This window comes from Acomys russatus, chromosome 32 (assembly GCF_903995435.1).
Source record: "Acomys russatus chromosome 32, mAcoRus1.1, whole genome shotgun sequence".
NCBI classification, from domain to species: Eukaryota; Metazoa; Chordata; class Mammalia; order Rodentia; family Muridae; genus Acomys; species Acomys russatus.
Genome location: NC_067168.1, coordinates 14,387,200 through 14,409,451, shown reverse-complemented (window position 1 = coordinate 14,409,451; position 22,252 = coordinate 14,387,200). Strand labels below are relative to the sequence as shown.

The following is a 22,252-nucleotide window of genomic DNA, read 5'->3' as shown; positions in this document are numbered from 1 at the left end:
CCTTGGTGGACAAGCCTGGACCAATCGCTGAGCAGAGAGCCATGGCATCCATCTCTCAACGTGTTCCTTTTGTTCTCGTGGTGTACAAGAGTTTTCACAGTAAGACAGTTTTCAACCGGCAGAAGCTGTGCTGCAGGACTTTTTATCTGAGCTAGTTCAATCAAGGCCTTTCTAAAACCCATTTCCTAGTCCCCTTGCCTATTAAGATGGGGCATACAGAGCACGAATTAACCTTTTCTCCGTGATTAGGTTAATCCTGTAGCCTGCTCTGGTGGTGCTCTGTAATTACTCTATGGAGAAGGGAAGAGAGCTTTGCTGTTTCCTTAGCATTCCCAAGTTGGCTTCTTTTTGTTTTCTGGGTTTTTTTGTTTTATCTTTTCTCTTCCTCAAGTCAGCGTTCTGGTTTCTTGGACAAAATGCTTCCTCCAAATTATCAGCTTCTAGTGACTCATGTGGAAGACAGATGAAAACATTATGACTGTTAGCAGTAGTTAAAGGAAGAATTCAGGGTTCTTTGGATTTTTCTAAGTCAGGTGCCTGGGACAAGCAAATGATGGCTCCCCTCTGAAGCCTGCTCCTCTTTCGATGTCCTTGGCTCTATAACGCTAAACCTCTGCCTGCTCGGTGTCTTCCTGCTCCCGCTGCATAGTCATCAGGCGTTGTGGCCATCCATTGCCTTCAGAGCCAAAGTCGCTCTCCTCTGTCTACTGTCTCCTCACCTAAAGATGCTTCGTCAGCAGCCTGCTCAGGCTTCTTGTAGCTACACCCTGCGCGGATGAATGGGTGTTCTAAAGCACAGTTGTTCATTGTGGATGGAGTGCTGGGATCCTTTGCACACCACGGCAGCTCCCCTCTGCTCCGTCCCATTCCAGCCCTTCCTTTAGCATCCTCACTCCTTGCCAGGCTCACCGGTATCACAGGGGCCAGGTCAGGAGTGTGTGTTCCATAGCCTTGCCAGCTTTTCTGACTCCTATCCTTACAGGATATCCCTATCACGAATGCTACTCCCTTTCCTGAATGCTACTCCCTTTCCTGAATGCTACTCCCTTTCCTGAATACAGCTCCACCCTCTGATACTTCCTGGTTAGCCACCCCCCCCCCACCTGCTAACTCAGCTGACACAGCATCCTCTTCCGATAGCCTTGTCTCCCTCCTGGGTTGCATTGGGCACTCTTCTGAGGTTCCCTTGCCTGTCTTCACATACTGTGGGCTTGAGCTTGAGTCCTGGGGACAGCCACATTGGCTTTCATGTCCTTTCTTCCCGCTCCTTGATTGTTCAGTGTAGAAGAGTAGCCAGCAGTGGCAAGACTGAGTTTCCATCCACCGGTCCACTAGCTCCATGGTATTGGATAAGCTATTTAATCACTCTCTTCCACAATGTCCTGATTGAGAAAACGTAGCTAACAATAGGGCTTGCCTCATAGCGCTGTTGAGAGGATCTGATGATTCAGATGTTTCTAGCAGTGCCTGGTACAGGGTAAGCATTCTCCATGTGTTAGCAGCTATTGCAGTAATCGCTGTGCTTGCCAGTGTCCCCAACAGCAGGCACAGTGCCTAGAGAAAAAGTGTGTTCTTAGTAAAATGTTGCCAGGTTGGATGGAGTAAAGCTTGGTGTGTTTATTTTGGCTTCCCACCAGCCTTTCTTGCTTGCCCCCTGATCTTGGCAGGGTTTCAGGTAGATGAGCGGGCGTAAATGCACCCTCAAGGTTTGGGGGAGGTTACACACAGAGCTTCTTTTGCGTGGTTGGCATGAGTGAGGAATGAAGGGGTCTTATATCTACAGAGAGGAAGTTGCTCTGCATTTGCACTTGGTGGCAGACCCCCTTCCAATAGGGCGAAGAGGTCTCTGTGTATTTTGTCATTCTCTCATTCTGTTCCAGGCTTTGGTTTAATTCTCAGATGAAGTCTCTGGAACATCTCATGCCATGCCCCATGCAGTGATCCTGAGGTCATGGCAGAAACAGCATTCCCGGTGCTCGTTACAGAAGGGAACTGCTGGTTCATTATTGCCTGGTGTTTGGGCTTTGTTGGAAAGGTTGCCGATGGGAGGGCCTCATTGTATGTCTCTCCAGGGCTGGAGTTGTCTGCGTTGTGTCAGACCTGTCTGTGGTTCTAAACCGGGGAACTGGAAGGGCGTGGGGCTGATAGTGAAAGACAGCTCTCCCTTGTCCCTTGTCCCTTGTCCCTAGCTAGGCTTGGCATTCCTCTCCCTTCTGGAGAAGGGAACAAGGGTGGGAACTTCCACTTCCGCACCGAGAGGGCAGAGGACCCTGTTTGTGCTGCCTTAGCTGCTTCTAGCAATGCTTTCTAGTAATAATTCATGTTTTCCAAACTTATCAAGAGAGCTTAGCAATGTAATGTGTATAGCAGAGTAAGTGCTCAGCAAGCCTTTTAATTGCCTTATTGATTCCTCCTCCCATTTCCAGAGAGCTTTTTATTAGTAAACTAGATTGTTTTAATTAGTAAACTAGCAAGTCGTCTCGTTTAATGTCTCTTTTGGGTTGGGGACGGTGGGTCACGTAGTCGGTAGAAGTCAGAAGGAGAAGATGAATGCTGGCCTTCTCCTCACCCTTTCTCAGCACACCTGTGTATCCAGCCTGTGAGTATGCAACACACACATGAACTGGCTCAAGGTATGCATTTGTCTCCATCTTAGACAGCATGCCCCATGACTCTGAATGGGCTTCCGTGGTCTCTGCTTATGGATCTCACGCTTGACTGTTGAAACCAATCCTAGCCCTCTGCCCTTCCCTCTCGGTGGCCACTCCTGTGTGGTTGATAAGGACCGCTTTGATGGCGGAGGTTTTTAGGGTGATCTTATGTGTGTTCTCATCAAACGTCAACGAATTGTGAATAGTATTCTCAGGAAGGTGTCCAGGACTATTGACTGCTTTTTTTTTTTTTTTTTTTTTTTTTTGGTTTTTCGAGACAGGATTTTTCTGTGTAGCCTTGGCCATCCTGGACTCACACCCGGCTCGACTGCTTTCTTTTAAAATTTGATTTTATTACTTTTAGAATGTGCATGTGTGTGTTTATGTGTGGGTGCGTGCAGGTGTGAGTGCAGTTGCCTATAGCATCCAGATGAGACTGTCAGAGCCCCTGGAGCTGGAGTTACAGGTCATTGTAAGGTGTGGGTGCTGGGAGCTGAAGTCAGGTCCTCTGTGAGAGTGGTATGCTCTTAACCTTTGAGCCATCTCTCAAGCATAAGCCTTCTCCTGGGAGCACATTTCTTTTGCTTTGGAGGCATTATTTCCCTTATCTGTAAAATGAAGAAGTTGGGTTAAAGAGACCCTGTAAGAATGCTGGCCATGGTAGCACACATCTTTAATCCTAGCACTTGGGAGGCAGAGGCAGGCAGATCACTGTGAGTTTGAGGCCCGCCTGGTCTACAAAGTGAGTCCAGGACAGCCAAGGCTACATAGAAAAATCCTGTCTCAAAAAAAACCAAAAACCAAAAACCAAACAAACAAACCAACAAAAACAAAAAGAAAGGAAGAAAGAAAGAAAGAAAGAAAGAAAGAAAGCCTGCGAGAGTTCCATTAGCATGCAACCCCTCTAACCAGTGAAATTCAAGAGCTTGTGCTTTGGGCTTCTGAGACTCTTGAGTGCCCATCTAGTTCAAGGCTAAAGTGTGTTCTATTCTTTCTTTTTGAATGAGAAAGATTCTTGTCAAGGAAAGTACAGAAGTAATGTTTGAAGACCTTGAGTCGGAAAGACTCGTTAATGGCTTTTTATTCTCAGCACCAGAGCACCTGAGCTGTGTGAATTATGGTAGCCTTTCTCTTAATTCAGGGCCACGTGTTCTTAGCCAGTTTAATTTGGTTGCCTAATAATGAATGGCTCCCGGCTTCTTTACAAGACAATTCTCCAATTTGTAATTCGTTTAGTCTAAGTTTTCCCATAAAATTTGTCTAAATATGTGCAATTTTTGACTATGTTCTTTCTTGTTCAGACTAAATAGTCCGTCTGGTCAGGAAACAACTGATATATTTTCCTCTTTTGTAAATAGTCTAATACACAGCCAGAAGTTGTTGTGTTTAGATTTTGTTATGCCTTCTAGAAATAGATTCATGTCAGACTGGAATGACATCAGTGGCCAAACAGATTTTTCCACCCACACCTTAGTTTTCAGACTGACTGTGGCATTGTCCTGAGGTCCGTGACCAGACACTCCTGTCACCCACACTGGCAATGCTTGGGTGCCAGCCCCCAGCTCATGGGGGGCACTGAACCTCCAGAACGACAGGATGGGCTTTGTGGAAACAGATGTCACAGCGTCCGAGTGCTCATGGGAGCCACTTGGCGGATCAGCTCTAATTGTAGCTGAAAATAGTCTTGTGAATATAATCACTTGTTTATAACAGGAACAAATATATTTTTAAAAAAATAGAGTCACGCCTTAGGTACATCATGGACCACATGGTTAGCATGTACAAAGCATGTTCAGTCCCTGTCATCCTGCTCCCCTCCCCGTAACCAAAATGTTTTGTAAACTCGCCTATTGGTAACATTGCATAAATTCAGGAATACAGTCATATATAACAGAATAATCATGGTATACACAGACAAATATTAGAATATAAAGCTAGTTTTTATAAAGCTGGTGGCCTGCCAGATGGACAGTGTTACTTAACACTTACCTAAATTCTGGTTTCCATGTTTTGAGCTTTGCTTATTTGATATTTTTCTTGAGGTCTTTAATATTCAGTTGGTTATAATCCAGTCTGTAAAAAGCCCAATGGTTTTGTCATTATTATTGTCATTATGGTTTTGTCATTATTATTGTCATTAAGGAGAAACTGACTCCAAAGCTAAGGAATGCTACATTTTCTTCCATGCATGCTTAAAGGGTCAGAACTTCATCAATAACTTTTGGTAAAGGTATATGTTACATGTCATTGTAAGAAAAAATAAGGAGCAAACTTTAATTTATTGTAAACATGTGTTGTTTTTCACAGAATCTTAGGTCTAGAGGAAAACCTGTTACTGCTTCCCTTCCTTTCTTTCCAGCAGATTTTTAGCTAAGCTACCTTGAATAAAATAAAATAAAATAAAGGTGTGTGTTTTATTTTGAACATTTTCTTGGGAAGTGGATGATATCAAAATACACTTTTAATTTTTTTTTTCCAGCAGATATATTTTTTTAGTAGAGCTGTGATTCAAATGCATCTTTTGTTCTTAGAGGTTTCATTTCTCCCCCTCTCAAAACATCAGAAAAAAAAAATTTTCTGCTGTAAAAACCCTTTTATTTTTGCAATGAGTTGTGGATTACACACATCTTCCTGTGATGCCTTCTGTACACAAGTAAAAGACGCGTTACAGCCCGTGTTCGCTGTGATGTGGGGTCAAGTTAACTTTGAAATCTCCTATTTTGTGTTAATGTGCATCGACTCTCCCAGGCCTTTGCGCACTTTCATTTCTTTGATCATGCGTGGTCCTTTGACACCCTGTCTTTTTGCATTGGGTTAGGGTTCTGTACTGGCCCTGTAGGCACAGTGTCAGGAGGCAGGATCTTAATGGAGAAGATCCATGGACCTGTGTCTGCCTGACTGGTGCTCTCACCTCTCTCTTTAAAACACTGTGTACTCCTACCCATCTATACGATCAAGTTCTGTCCTCTCTGTGCGTGTAGCTCCCCGCAGAAGGTGTGGTCATGTGCCTGCTCAGCCGTTACCACCACTGCCCTGTGTTGCCAGGAAGGTAAATATACTCCAAGGAAGGAGTGGTTTCAGAAAGAGCCTTGCTTCAGTCTCCCCTCCCCCCCCCCCCCCCCCATTTTGTGGACTTGTGAAGATTATTTCTCACTCCAAAAGTCTCGTTTTCTCCTCCACCGTGACAGGAGCGTTGTTGCTTTTACCTCACAAAGTGTCTTGAGTGTAAGGTGTGTGCAGTGCTTTCAAGGGTCTAATGAAGTGCTTCTGCACACGCACGCGCACAAGTTTACCATTGGACACACTTGTTGCTGTTGCTGTTCCTGTTCCTGTTTAGGCAGCATCAAGAATCCCTCTCTGTGTGGGCTCTGCTGCAGTCCGTTCAAGTGATGGTTCATATTCTCCTTGGGGGGCCCTTGTCTCCCCGTGGGATGTAGTTCCAGGTACAGAGCACTAGGCCCACGTCAGGCAGGTGCGGCAGGTACTTTGGCTGACAGTCTCATCATAATTCATTGGTTGTGGCTTTTAGGGTTTTACGAAGGCGACGGCATTCAGGGAGGCTTGAAGCATGCGTCCTTACCAGATGTGTGCAGCTCACTCACAGATCTTCCTAGTAAGATGCAATTTACCAATCATGGATCATTTCTACCGTAAGCAGGGTTGCCTAGCAATGCATGTGATATGTAGGATCTTACCTGGTTTCCAAGGTAACGAAGCTAGCTGGTAATTCCAAAGGTCAGATACTCAGGCAGCGAGGGACAAGGTTTGTTAATCCTCACACCTCAGTACAGGGGCAGATCCAGCCGGGAACCTCACAAGTCAGACTTACTGAAATTTACTACTTCAAGAAATAACGTAAGAAGTGTGTCAAACAGTAGGAAGACAGCACAAAACTAAAGAGACGCAGTGCCTGCTTTTATGTTGTGTTTTTTCCCCCCAGTGCCCTAAATTCCTTTCATTGCCTGAGGAGCTCTTGTTTTATTATCCTGCTAAGGCCAGCTCAGATGTTACCCGTTCCCTGAGGTTGATAAACAGAGTATGCCCTTAGCACTCTTTGTCTATATGTATTCATGGACTAGTTTGGGAGTACTCGGAATCCCTTAAAAATAAAATGTAGATTTTGTGTTTATGTGGCAATGAATGGTTGAGAAGTGCACTGATGCTTTCATCGCCTCTTCTTTGGAACCTGTACCCTCATCCCTTCACCAGGAAGTTAGAGCATCATTGCTCTCTTATAAGCTTTCCTACGCAGACCTTGGCTTATCGTGTGTGTGTAGTCTGTGTTTCCTCCTGGAGCACCTTCAAAAGGAAGAGACTGTATACGTGTGTTTGGATGCCAGTATCAGGCCACCATATTTTGCCCAGCTCGTAGCAAGGTTTCAGAAATGTATGTTGAAAGAGTGACCCGTCAGTACCCTCTTAGGGTCAGCCACCAATAAGATGCCAGTGTTGTCCCATCTGAGTCAGCATGCCAATTCCTAGCTCTGTCATTGAGTTATAAGTTAAGTGGCTTCCCTCTTCCAATCTGTCATTGACCTTTTAGGATGCTCACAGGCGATCAGGAGAATCTAAGAAAAATAGCTAACACGGAGAGGAGGGAATCATTCAGAAAGACTATAAAATCTGGGTTAACGGAAATGACATAATCAAATTTTAAATATTTTAACTGACCTTCTAAGTACACATTGATTTATTTGTATTTTACTAGTGAGAGAAGCAGTAGATGTGACCTTAGGCAAAATATCAAGGTTAACATTACCAGGAGTCAGCCATGCTGGTGTAGAGTGCTGTGACATGGTATAGTGAGGAGGGACCATCCCAGAAGCTCTGAGTAAGAGGTGTGGCTACTGAGAAACTGTCACAGACCAGGGAAGACCTGGATCACATGCCATGTGTACCATGTGCTATTGTACCCTGCAACTAAAGAAACAAAACAGAAAACCAACCAAACAAACAAAACCCCAAAGGATTTTGGTGAAAAAACTGGTGAAATCCAGAAAAGGCCTGCAGTGTTGACATGTGGACTGCAAACCCAGGGTGTTATTAGGAGAAAGTGGGGAAAGCACAGATGGGAGCTATCCGTAGATTGTATATGATCTCTGTAATGTTTTTGTAAATAAAAAATTATTTAAAAAAAAAAGAGGTTGGATGGTCGTGGCTCATGCCTGTAATCCCAGCACTCAGAGAGGCAGAGGCCACTGGATCTTTGTGAGTTCGAAGTTGGCCTGGTCTAGAGAGAGAGTTCCAGGACAGCCAAGGCTACACAGAGAAACCCTGTCTTGAAAAACCAAAGAAAAAGAAAAAAGGGGAGGAAAAATAGAGTTCCCCTGAAATTATTCAAAAGTAAAAGGTTGATTAGAGAAGTGAAAGAAATCACAGATGAAAGTATTATCTTATTTAATTAAATATCAATAAACCAAATTTAAAAAAATTCTTAAAATATTTATAACAATTGATAGTAAAAGGGTATATTCTTATTGTGGAATATATTCTTATAAATTAATAAGAGTATATTGCTAGTATCTCAAGATGTAGTTATTGATCACTATGCCTAGAAGAAATGAAGTGATCCATAAATGTAAAAATCAATCTTTATCTCACTAGTAATTGAAGAGTTGCTAAGTAAAGCAGCATTAGATATGCTTTTAACTTGCTACTTGGGTGAAGATGGAAAAAAGACAGTGTTTAATTAAGAAGGGCTTAACCCTATGTGGAAAGAAGCTCACCCAATGAGTATTGGTGCCTCATGATCTCTTACTTGCAAGATGTTTTCCCCCAAGGAATAATCAGATTTATATGCGTCTTTCAACAGGAATATCCATCCCAGGGTATCGATTATAAAAGAACTCAACTTAAGATCTCACAGTGAGGGAATGAACTAGAACATCTTGACATTCCCATATCCTATTGTAGAGTCATGGGACTCAGGACTGAAGTGAAGAAAGTGAAAATGAGGGTCAGTGTCTTCTCGGGGCACAGGCCTACTGCATGCATGCAGTGGCAGTGTGTGTCTTCTCGGGGCACAGGCCTACTGCATGCATGCAGTGGCAGTGTGTGTCTTCTCGGGGCACAGGCCTACTGCATGCATGCAGTGGCAGTGTGTGTCTTCTCGGGGCACAGGCCTACTGCATGCATGCAGTGGCAGTGTGTGTCTTCTCAGGGCACAGGCCTACTGCCTTCTTGTGCCTATTTGTGTTTTGTAAAACATTGTCCATACTGAGCATATATTACTTTCATAATTGGGGGTAAATTGACACTACAAGCATGTGGCTAATGAGCTTCTTTCATCTTTCATGCTGATCTAATTAAGAAAACATTGCCTTTTGTACAATGGGAAAAAAATCCTATTTTCTTCTTTCCACTAGGAAGCTCCTCAGGGTGCTCCCACTGCCGAGTGAGAACTGGGGCGCTCTGGTTGGAGAATGGTGTTGTCATCCTGACCCCTTTGCTAATAAGCCTCTTCATCCACGAGAAAACGACTGTTTTATTGGGGACTCTTTCTTCCTAGTGAATTTGAGATGTGATTCGGAGCAGGTAAGAGTTTTACAGAATTCTTAAATTGGTTTAAAATAAATATCTTTTCAAAATACATGCCAACTTAGAGGTTAATTTAGATAGCAATTTCCCTGCTTTTAATTCAGGGTTTGTTGAGGAGGTTGTTCTAAAAGCCCAAATTTGTTATTTTTAACTGCTTCTATGCTCCAGCCCTTTGGATAGAAGAAGAGCCTTAAACCCAAGTGGCCAGTAGGGTCCAGTTTTCATGCATGTTTTTGGGAGTGCTGCCATTTACACACCAAATGCCCTGCTTTCAGGCAACGTTCTGAATTAGTGCATGTTAATCTCAAAAGTCTTAGTAAAAGTGCAGCAGTGTGAGATGATTTGTTTTTTGTTTTGTTTTTGTTTTTGTTTTTTCTTTGTTTTTCAAGATAGGGTTTCTCTGGGTAGCCTTGGCTGTCCTGGCCTCACTTTGTAGACTAGGCTGGCCTCCTTGTTCATGGACTTAGGGGAGGGGAATAGGGTGAAAGTGGGAGGGAGGGAGGAATGGGAGGATACAAGTGATGGGATAACAATTGAGATGTAATCTGAGTAAATTAAGAAAAAAAAATACAAAGAAAAAAAAAGAAAAACCAAAGGGGGGTGGTGGTGGGAATAAAAGTGCAGCAGTGTTAGCCCAGGATACCCACCTTGAAATTAAACCTGGATATCTTATTGTGCTTGCCCAAGGTCTAGACTTTCACTGATGTTGGAAAAGCAAATGCCATCATAAAAAAAGAAAAAGGAGCCAGTGAGCGGGCTCAGCTGCTATAGGACCTGCACTGGCGCTCAGCAGCAAAGTGTCACATACTCTCCTTATGTGGCTTGTTTTGAAGGCGAAGGCAGCTTCTTCTCACCCCTCAAATAAGCAGTTTACTCTTCTTTATGAGGAAACCAACAGGTGTCAGCATGGTCCTTGTAAGGAGTTCTCCCCCAGATGGCCAGTCAATAGAGACATAATTTAAAACACCAAGAAAATCATTGCTGTGCAGCCTTTATTTCAGTAGTGACCATTACTGGCAGGGACGGAAACACTGTACTATAAATTTCAGCTAGAACTTGGTTAATTTTTGTAATAAAAACTGAAGCATGTGGTGGCCAGGCAGCTAGAGGCCACAAGCTAACTTAAAGAACATTGTGAGGAAAATGAGGGGGAGGTGACAGGTATGCAGATTGCTGTCCCTTGCAGGTACTTAGCGTCTCATCTTGCCCTAGAAAGAAGTTCTTTTGTCTGACTCACTGTAAGGCATTTAAGCCTCCTGTATTTTTAATGGATGAATATAAGAAGTTAATATAGATTAGTGTCATTGTTAAAATTAAATTCATATTTTCATCAAAGTTTAGATACTTGGTGTCATATATTTTTCATATTTATTATGAAGCCAACTAACTTACAAAGCATTTGAAGGTGTGATTAGAAAAACAATGGGGAAACTGTGCCAAAAACTGTGCCGCTTGTACAGTTGTCTCTTATATCAGGCCCTTTTAAGACTCTCTTGTCCTAGTAAATGATAGTCCTGTACTTTGTATATTAAAGGAAGAGACCTGTATTTAGACATTACAGGTTTTGCTATTAAGGGACTGTGGGAAGCCGCTGTCGTGACAAGCTGCTGTTGACAAGATTGTTTTCAAGTTGGTCTGGATGGAAGTTTCACTTTAATTGCATATTGTAGCAGTTGAAAGAGTGTGCCTGTGACCAAAATAGTAACATAAATTTGGAGCCACTGCTTAAACACTGCTCTCCAGGCTCCGGTGGGAACAGGGCTGTTCTGTGCTATTGAAAAGCTATTCCTCATATCACCCAGTCTGGCCATCTAGCCGGGCTTGGAAATGTCACATGGTGACACGGGATTCTAATGGTATCTCTTGGGAAACATTTCTGTGTGTGTATGTGTGTGACAATATCAAGGGGCCTTAGAAATTGAAACAACACAAAAGAAAATAAAATCACAGACAGGCTACTAATCTAGCTCTCTGAGCAGCACTGCCATCTCTCAGATATATCGATTTAATTAGCCCCCAACAATGTCTTTCTTTGAGGTCTGCTCCGCAGAGTTCCCACGGTGTTAGGCAGTTTCATTACAAGACTTGTTTTGTTTTATTTATTTATTTATTTATTTTTTAAGCTTAGCTAGAGGGAAAAAAAATGCCTTGCAAAGAGGAGCTTCTCTTTAAACATAATTAACGTGCTGGAGTATTTCAATTAAGAAGACCGGAGTTTGACAACAGCACAAACATAGGGCCTCACACGCTTTCACTCCCCCACGCCATGTTGTATTTATAGTATTGCATTTGTGCCTCATTAATGCAGCAGCATGTGCTTTCTATTTTCAAGGGGCCTCTGCTGAGGACAGCGCTGTGATTCACTTGTCATCTTGGATATTGTTTTCTGGGCATCCCAACATACTGAATATTTTACATCTTATAATAAGATACTAAAGATGGACCTCAATCTTCCATAAAAGTCATAATATGATTCGAAATTTAGGGAACATAAGCCAGGCGTGGGAGTTCCTATGCCTATGGTCCTAGCTACATAGGAGAGAGACCACGATGGGAGGATGTCTGAGTTCAGGAGTTCAAGGCCAGTCTGAGGGACATAATATGACCTCAGCTTACAAAAACAAAGACTTAGACAGTACAGTTACACTGCATTATCTTTTAAAAAGAAAAATTGAATTTAGAGTGATTACTGCTGGGAAGTATGGCCAAGACCAACTTTGGCTTTTATTTTTTGGAGGCACCGAGTTAATAATTTATGGGTTTAAGGAACTTCTTTTGGAAGTCCATAATATCTACACAATGCACTGATCATCTTAATTGCTGTGCTTGCTTCATCTGATGCCTTTTATCCCTATGTGTTTTACACTATGCGTAGGTCTAAAAATAGGGATTAAAAAAACCAAACAAACAAGCCACAGCTACCATTATCACACCTAATAAAATCATGCTATATACAAGTTATATTAATTGTCTTCAAAGTATTTTTCATAGGTTTATTTGAATCAAAATCTGCATATTTGGTTGGGATGATTTGCTTTTTATTGATAAATGTTCTTTGTTCATTTCTTATAATGTTACAATCTCATTTAAAAAAAACAAACAAAAACCAGATACTTTTCATATTTTCTTGAGAGATAAAATAGTGTCTAGAGAAATAACTCAGCAGTTTAGAGTGTTTTTTGAGGATGACTCAAGTTTAGTTCCTAGCACTCAAGCCAGGCCGTTTACAACTGTCTGTAACTCCTCCAGGGAATTCAGCAGCCTCTTCTGGCCTCTGTGGGCAACTGTGTGCACATTGAAATAAATAAATAAAAATTTAGAAGAGTGACGGTGGCATGATCTTGGAGAACAATCATAGATGAAATGTGTAAGGGATATAAGAGACCTGAAACGCTTCAGCCCCAGCCAACCCCCCAAAACACACACATATATAGGCACGCACACACACCCTAAAAACTCCATTTTCTGGTTTCAGTAAAATAAAATCCTTTGTAGCGTTGGTGTTCCAGTAAAACCCTTCATTTAAATTCAACTTATACAAAATGGCATCCTTAAAAACAAACAAATAAACAAATAAAAACCCAGCTTTAATTCCAATTTGAGGCTGGATGCGTATTTTCACTGTTACCCTGAACCTGGGGGTCTTTATAAGCTTGTTCCTTCCTGGACAAGAGCAGCTTGGCACTTTCCTTGGCTCGGGAGTCGGGGTGGGGGTCTGTTTGCTTCGGATCGGAATGGTTTTGCCCGTTATCCACCGTACCAAGGCTCTGCACTGCTGTCTGTGCGGTGCTGGAATTACAGTGGCTAACTGCTGGACGTGGCACCACTGGGACTGTCCCTGGTTAGTGTCCGAGCTGGTGTGAGCAGGCTTGAAGAGGTCATATAGGGTGATCTCCTCAGCTGAGACGTGTAGAGAAAGATCAGAGAAGCTAGGTAAGTCCCGAAGGTAGAGAAGAATATACAGGTTTTTTGAGTTATTAAGGTCTGAAGACACTCATTTTGGGAGTCCCCGTGGAGGGCAGCCACTGGACATTGGTGGGTTTCTACTAATAGTGGATTCAAAGCAGGGTGAAGGAGTGAGTCCTGAAGACCTCAATAGGAGCTCTACAGTTGCTTTCCACTAACCTTCAACTGATGTAAGACATGTGTTTTTTTTATTATTATCTTTTTTATTTGATGTGTATGGGTGTTTTGCCTGCATGTATGTCTGTTCAGCCAGTGTGTGCCGGGCCTGGGAGAGGCCAGAGGAAGGTGTCAGATTTCCAGGGACTGGCGTTACAGATGTTTGTGAGCTACCATGTGGGTACTGAGCGTTGAACCCAGGTCCTCTGGAGTAGAAACCAGTGCTCTGAATCACTAAGACATCTTTCCAGCCACAAAACATGTATTTATTTTTTAACTTCTTTATGTAACTTCCTTGTGCCTGCAGAACCTGCTTGGGCCCAATCATGTATACACCATACCCATTTGATAATGGATCGCTGCTGTGCACGTCCTACCTTGTGACTTGGCGATCAGGTCACATGGTAACATGTTGGCACATTGTCAGATCCTCTGTTTCCACTAAGGCCCAGTAGCAGGCCAAGAGCTGCCTCTCAAAGGGAGATGGTTGTCTGTAGATGATGGTAGAACCTTTCCCCAAAGTCCCAAGGGTCTCTTCTGTGAATCACCTATAGGGAACTGCCAAAGGCTCCAAACAGGATCCCTATCTGCCACTGACACCATTGCATCTGCTGGATCACCAAATGGTAGGACAGCCAGCATAGTGGCCTGGAGTTGTTGAAAAATCCTTCTCCTGTTTTAGGTCTCACTCAAAGCTAGCAGTGTTTGAGTCTTTTGGTACATGACTTGGACGAGTCAAGAGTGTGCTGTCTCCAGAATCCAAACAGACCCACTCAGCACTGTGTTTCTCTCTTGGTAGTGGGAGGGAGGGCCCAGGTGCAATTACTCATCCTTTACCTTTGAAGGGATATCTCTGTATGTGCCATACCACTGAACTTCTAGAGAGTTCACTGAGGTAGAAGACAGTTGCCAGAAGTGAGCATTGGATTTCCTGGGATTAGAGTTACAGATTGTACACTGCCATGTGGGTGCTGGAACCAGATTGTGGTCCTTCAGAAGAACAATCAGTACCCCTTCTCCTATTTTAAAATTAGATTTTACTTTATTTTAAATTAAATTTTGGAGTTCTAGGTATATAGCACCATGCCCTGCATGCTTTGCTCATGTTTTAAGGACATCTACTACATTGTGAAATGTATGTACATGAAGTACATACATACAAATGTATGTATATTATGTAGATTTAATGAGGAACTACTGTGGCTCTCAAAAAGTACATTCTTTAATGATCAGATGAATGCCAGAACTTAAGCACTGTCCCATTGACTTTGGACTTTTGAAGTTCAAGAATGTTCCAGAAATTTGTTTCACTACCCATCTCTCCAGCTACAGTGCATATCTTAAGTGGAAAAAAAAAAAATAGAATCACACGAACAAGTTAGGTATTTTTAACTTCTGAGTTATGGGTGGCTATGATTTGTAGGTTGCTTTTACATAAATTACACTGGACTCAAGGTCAGTGTATGAGTTAGGGTGGTAATCCTTCTGTATTCTGTACACTCTGAGTTAGGGTACGCCATCAACCATTGCCTTCGTCACCCACCATCTGTCTGCCTGTTCTTTAGAAGTATTTGGCAATGTTGGGTTATCAAGAAGTGGCTAGGTTTGTAAAAAGTCAATCTGTGTTTTATTCTGTCTTTGGATAGGAGAAAAATGATCTCTGTGCGTGTGAATTATGCATACAAGCCAAATGTATTCCCAGTATTTACTCAAGGGCAGAGTAGAATGTAAAGTTCAATGTATACCCTGGGGACTATGTTAAAATTATATATTCCTTTTAAGAAAAGTTGAATGACATTTAAATGACATTTTTCTCTTCTACAGGAACCAAAAGCAAATACCAAAGTCATTTGTAAGCGTTGCAAGGTAATATTGGGAGAGACCGTGTCATCAGGTAGGGATTGCATAACACAAGGCTGAAATGACTGTCCTCTTACTTAAAAGCCTAACAGATTTTATAGTCAGCATGTAGAAAATATGGGTAATTAATTTATTTGCTATAATAGATGGTTTAAAGAGTAGAAGCCACCTACGTTCCACCCACTATGTCAATAAGTTTGTTCGTTCTGACCTTTACAAGTGCTAGTTAGCATTGAGGAGCTGTGGGTTGTCTTCAGTGTTCATGGCCTCTTTGTAGTGTATAGAGTTTATACTCAGGTCCAACTTAAGGACAGTTGGAGTCCTTTTCTTTCCTTTTTTCTCTGGGTAGCCCTACCTGTCCTGGAACTCACTCTACAGACCAAGCTAGCCTTGAACTCACAGAGATCCACCTGCCACTGCCTCCCAAGTCCTGCAATTAAAGACGTGTGCCACCACCCCCTGGCTGGTGCCTTTTTCTTAACACAATTTTCCAGTCAAAATAATTAGTGCCCAGAGATGGAGAAGTTCTTTTATTGGCTACTGTCTGTCTCTGGACCCTATTTTGACATTGGTAGTGGGAGGGCGCTTGTTGAAATGAGAGGAAATGCATTCTGGGTTATATACTTTGTTCCTTATTCTTTATTTTTATTTTTATAAAGACTTTATTTTATGTGCATGAGTGTTTAGCCTACATTCATGCATGTGCACCACATGAGTGCCCAGTGCCTGCAGAAGTCAAAGGAAGCCATCTGGTTCCCTTGAACTGGACTTAGGGATGGTTGTGGGTCATGATATGGGTGCTGGGAATTGAGCTGGGGTCCTTTTAATCACTGAACCATCTTTCCAGCCTCCCTCTTAGTTTTTTGTTTTGTTTTTGTTTGTTTTGTTTTTTATTTCTGTTTTTCTTTTTATTTAAAAAATACTACTTGTGTGTGCATATGCATAAGAGAATGTGGAGGTCAGAGGACAACGTTGTGGAGTTGGTTCTTTTATTCTACCTTAACACAATTTAAACAGGTTGCTGAACTTGCATGGAAGTGCCCTAACTGTGTCTCAGTCGTTTTCTCAGTGGTATTATGCTTTCTGTAAACTCACTGTTATGCTACTGTAAAATATAACAGTGAAAACTTTGGTAATTAAGATGGTGTTTAAGGATACATTTTAAAATGTCTAGAGAGCAACAACATGCTGTGTTTTTGTGGGTGCTGAATCATCACTTTTAATATGATTAATTAGAAGATTTAATTTGAGTTAAGCTATGTACTCAAGGGAAGGCAGATCGTGGTTTCAGTATGTTTGTTTTAATCATTGTGCTCTTACTAGTAGTTTCTTTTCTGGAGTGGGCAGAGAAGGAAGCATGCACTAAAGAGACTAGAGAGGATATCCTCCCTCTTTACCTCCTTCCCTGAGTGTGAAAACAGCCCTTTTGTATAATATTTTTTAAAAACCTAAGGCTTTCAGAGAGATGTTTCCTTGATGGTGTGTGAGAGCTACACTTACCTGTAGGCGTAAAGACAAGTATTTAGAATGGATTATGCATTATGCTAGTGTAATATGTGGTGGTTGTAGGTTATCCTCCAATACCCATGGCTTCATGAGCCCTGGGTAGCTGTCTTGGTTTCCAGTACCAGACAGTGGCTTTCTTCTTCGTTGAGTGGGTCTTAAGTCCAATGGGAGAGCTGTTAGTACCATCAAGGTTCTATACCTTAAGGGCTATCGTGCCATGCTGGTGTGGTTCATAGGCATCGTAGCTGGGTGAGACTACTTGTTGTTTTCCTTCTTGGGAGACTTGCATGTCACAGAAGGCAAATTTTGTAAAACACATTCCTAGCTCTCAATATTTGAGCAGAACCTTCCCCCAAATAGTTGTAGGGAGTTAGCATAAGCAAGTGCAGTGGATACTCTTCAGGAACATGGAATGGACATTGTAAAACTGAGCAGAAGGCTGGCAGGGTGGTTCCGTGGTCAACCCAAGCCTGGCAGCCTGGGTTCAATCTCCTGAATACACACGGTGGCATGAGAAAATGAAAACCCACGTGCTGTTCTCTGACCTTCACATACATGTGCTGCTCTTCCTTGTGTGTGTGCATGTGCGTGCGAGCACACACAGACGCACACACACGTGAACATAAATGTAAAACTTAACTTTTAAAGAACTGAGCAGAGTTAGTGCCTACACTGTAGACATACAGTGGACCTATTTCACAGTGTAAGTTTAAGCCAGTTAATTTGCCACCATATCAATAAGCCAAGATGAAAACAAAAGTCCATAGTTAATGCAGCATATTGCATGGAAAAATCATTGGATCTTCAAAGCAGAAAAGGGTGAAGAGAAATAAGGACTTACAGATGCTGAGTAAGTATATAGACAAGGAAGCTAATCTGTTGAAATAACTATAATAAATAATAGAGACTTAAAAGAAAACTCTTTGAATAATTGCAAATATCATATTCTACAGAAAGAGCAATTACTTAAATTCAGAATTGAAAACTATAGTATCTGAGAAGTAAAAATCCTAGACAATCCAAGCCACAGGTTTGAGAAGATAGAAGATTAAAAGAAAAGTACTGAAATTTTAGATTGATTAAGAAAAAAAATAGCCAATCCAAATGACACAGTAGAAAAATAAGTAAAACAAATCAATAGAAACTCAGACTTAGGGGACAGTATCAAGTGTTTCAACACATACATAAACGGAGCCTCAGAATGCATGGAGAAAAAGATGTTGTAAAACAGATTTGAAACTGATTGAAATCTGGGAGAAATTTGGTTTGAAAACAAGTTTTTATGAGAAGAACTTAAGTGAACCCCAGATGGTGTAAAGCTGCTGAGAGGCAGTGAGAGAGAAAGGCTAAAAGAGCAGAGGAAAACCAAACACACACAGGGACTTCCTAACACAACCAAGGAGAACGTCTCAGAAAAAACGGTGACCTTCAAGTGACATCAAAGTAAGACACACAAAGTTCTGCCAGGAAAAGTCATCACCCAAGAGTACTGCCTTTACCAAAAGTTATTCTTCCAGATTGAAGAGACTGTAGAAATGTTTCTAGATAAACATACACAGATAAAGTGTTATAAATAGACCTGCTCTACAGGAAATCCCAATAGGCTGAGTTCTTCAGGCTGAAGTGCAAGATGCCAGGACAGTGTCTAGAATAACACACAGGAAGGAATAAAGGGTGTGGGAAATGAGACATACATGAGGGAATTAGCACCAAAGCAAAGTCAGCAAAGAACTCCAGCCATACCTCCTGGCAAGGTGCCAGTTCTCAGTAACAGTTGCCTCGATTGCTTTGGAAAGTTCAGACAGAGATGAAAAGACTACACAGAACGGAGGACACTGTCTGCACAAGAAGCTGAGAGTCTAAAGGGTGTCTCCTCCCAGCAAGGTGATGGGAGGTCGCGGTGAAATGAATAGTAGACATCAGTCCTGGCCACCGTGGGACCTTTAGTCACTTGACTTAGTGTTGTCTACTTGGGACTAGAAATGCCACTAGATGCTGTCAAAGTCAGACGTCTTTCACCTTTGGAAGCCAACCTTTCATTCTAAAATGAATTCTTACACATAAGTTTTCAAGCACAATGCTTGTTCTATAACCAAAGCCAATTAGGCCCATGTGTTAGCCGGGACCCCCTCCCTCCCCACCCCAATCATGGTTTTCCGAAGCTGTCACCAAAATACTGAAGAAGGAACTTAAAGAAGCAGAATTTATTTTGCCTCTTGGTATCAAACGTCTTGTCTGAGCCTCGTATATAAACTGTAAAACATAGTTGGCGTATTCAGCAGTGTAAAGGGTAGAGCTGAAGGTGGTCCTTGTCTCTGTTGAGTGTGGACCTGCAGAGAGACAAGACATTATCATAGAGGGTCCGTGTGGTAGAGGCTGCTCAGCTCATAGGCAATAGTGGGGTGTGGGAGCTAAGATACAGACCCCCCCCCCCAGGACTACCCTACGAACCTATTTCCTCTAGCTAGGGCCCACCTCCCAAACTCTATAACTTCTCAGCATACTGCCACCAGCTGGGCCTCTGGCCTTCAACATGAGCCCGTGGGGACATTTCTTATTCATCACAACTTTAACAGGACTGATCGCAAAGAGCTGGCAGTGGAAGCAGACTTCTTATTGGAATTGTAACCTCATATATATATAAATGGTAAAAACATGCTTGGTGTATTTAACAGTGTAAAAGATAGAACTTAAGGTGGCTGGACACAAAAGGAATGTAACAGTGTGTTTGGAAAAGCTCCGTGGTAGACTCTTTAGGGCTGTACTGCTCTATAATTGAGACTAGCAGTTCAGGGCATCGTTGATAAGAGGACTAGATATAAGCTGAATCAAGAATTATGGACCGAAAAAAGATGAGGGGAGTCTTGGAGTACAGAGCAAGATGTGGAGTGAGGCGATCCAGTGTGTGTTTAATTACACTTCTTTGTGAAAAGAGGAAAAGGATGCAGCACAGGCTGTGTTCGAACAAAGAGTTGCTGAGAGTTCTGAGAAATGATGACCAATCTGCAGATTCAAGAGGCACAGCGAATTCCAGTGAGGTGAGGCCCAAGTAAGATAAATAAAAAGAAATCTGTACCTACGTGCATCAAAGTAATGCCGCAGAGTGAAAGGCAACGAAAAAAAAAAATTCTTAAAAGCAACCAAGGGGGAAAAAAATGACAGATCCCCTTCAAAGAAGCAGCAGTAATGGAAATTTGAAGAGAAGGAGTGGCATTGTCAATGTGTACAAAGAATTAACTGTTGACCTCAGGACCTTACGGTGACTGAATGCCCTCTCGACAAAGAAGCAAGCGGAGCAGGGTGATACGTCGCGAGCTGTTGCCTATTAAAAGAAATTCCACCTGTACCCAGAAAGAAGAAAGTGACCCCGGAAAGCTCAAGAAAGATTGATAGAGCGGGTGGCTGGATGGGGATGACAGCTAATGAGTACCCATTGCATGAAACTGGCTGAGGGGCACCGGGGTCGATGATGACCAACAGCTGAGACCTAAAGGGTCAGTATGTGGCGTTAAATGATCCAGGTCTACATGTGACAATAAGACTTCAAATAGTAAGGTGAAATTGACGGACGTAGAAGAAAACACATGGTCAGGTTTCTAGATACATAACAACATATAATAATCAGTGCATGGTTTTAATTGATTATATTTTTAACTTTTCTGTGTCTTACATAAGTCAGTCAAATGTTAAAAGAGTTTGCTTTCTGATATCATTATAAGTGGACAATGCTATCTTTAAGAAAACGCCATTTTAAATTACTTGTGGTTTTAATTTGGCCTGCTTAAAATTTAAAATATGAAGGAAATTCTATTGCCTGAATAACAATTTTCTTCAGCTTTCAGATATTTTTAACTTGTATTCAGTATGTTTATACTAGTATGACCATCTTTGTAGTTTGGTACATATTTTACAGGTTTTCTTTAAGATAAAGTGGTTAATATTTGGTTACAATGTTAAATTATACATACCATTTTAAGAATGTTGCTAGGAGACCTCTCAGCAAACTATCATTTTCGATTCTGGTAGCCATGTATCAGTAAACCTGTCCTTTTCCAACAAGCACACACCATGATACACTTACAATCTAAAAGTATTTTGTTTGGTGCTAATATATATGCATATATGTATGTATGTATATATATATTTACATATATATATGCATTTCCTTCCTTACTAATGAAAGTAAATCTTTAAATGGATAGTTAAGCAATCTGAGATGGTTGTGTTTATATTAGTATTTATCAAATGTCTAGTCTGCTAAATAAACAGAAATAACATCAGATTTGGTGAGGACTATGCATAAATGTAGTCAGTGGGATTCCAGGCAGATAATGATGTCACCATTACAGCTCTGTGTTTTGTTTTGGGGTTCCCTAACAGGCCTCCCCACTTAGTGACTCTTTGATTTGTAGCTAGTCCAGAGAATTGAGGAAGCAAAGGTCTTAATTTGGGGCTAAGGCTGTGGGGTCCTGACTTCCCATGTGTAAGGTCTTCAGGTGTAGATTCTGAACAGAGTCCAGGCAACCTGAAGCATTGGCGCTTTCTTTGACAAAGATGAAGTACCTTTTCTTTCAACTCAGTGCATTGGAAAATGTTTACTGCAATCCAGCTTTATCCATAAATTGAATAGTTCACCATATACGTTTGGAAGTTCATAATTTAGGGCCGTCATGTACATGATATCAGTGTATTGGGAAGGTTTAATTTTTTTTTTATTTTTTTGTTTATAGAAACGACTAAATTTTACATGACAGAGGTAATTATCCAGCCATCCGGGGGAAGTTTTCCTACCATACCAAGGTACAAATTATTGTATAATTTGCAATGTGGTAAAGGACAGGCACAATTGCTCATTTAGCTCTTCCTCTCTCTGTTTGGAAAAGGAATTTTCTTTTTAAAGGCCCTGTGAGTGGCTGTCAGATGAAACAAACCACATACATACACAATTTCAAGACCATCTTCTTGCTTACATGGTGCTATAGACAAATGCGTGCATATAAATATAATTGCAACAGTTTTGCTTTGTTTTGTTTTTTCTGATTCTGTGTTCTGAATATCCAGGATCATCTAACCTAGCCAGCCTTGGGCTTTTCAATATTAGTTTTGGTTTTAATATTGACTTGTTTAAAACTGGAAATGGAGATCAGTTTCATGGGATGCCTGCTATAAAATAAAAAAAAAAACAACAAGAACAACAACAACAAAACAGTACTTAGCCTTTGAATATGTCAGTGTTTTCTTTTACTCTATTTGTTCACAAACAAAAATTATCTATAGTGTATTGTGCTGGTTGGTTTTTGCCAACTTAACACTTAGGGAAGGGGAGCTTCAGTTGAGATTAGCATGGAGGCATGTCTGTAGAACATTTTCTTGACTGGTGATTGGTGAGGACTGCCCAGCTCACAGTGGATGGTACCACTCCTGAGCAGCTGGTCACAGATGTCATAAGGGAGCAGGCTGAGCAGGCCATGGGGAACAAGGCAGTCAGCAGAATTTCTCCACGGCCTCTCCCTGACTTGAGTTCCTGCCACGGCTTCCCCTGATGGTTCTACTCATTAGTATTTTGTCAACTGGAC

The 22,252-nt window shown here is 41.8% G+C and overlaps 1 protein-coding gene across 1 annotated transcript in view; it reads left to right on the top strand.

The window, feature by feature from the left end:
• The window catches only part of Ube3d (ubiquitin protein ligase E3D), a 134,270-nt gene that overhangs the window by 12,537 nt on the left and 99,481 nt on the right, over positions 1–22,252 (top strand). The window contains exons 4-6 of the mRNA XM_051140471.1: positions 9,017–9,185; positions 15,135–15,204; positions 21,407–21,476. Coding sequence (XP_050996428.1) covers positions 9,017–9,185; positions 15,135–15,204; positions 21,407–21,476 — 309 coding nt within the window. The remainder of the gene's footprint in view (positions 1–9,016; positions 9,186–15,134; positions 15,205–21,406; positions 21,477–22,252) is intronic.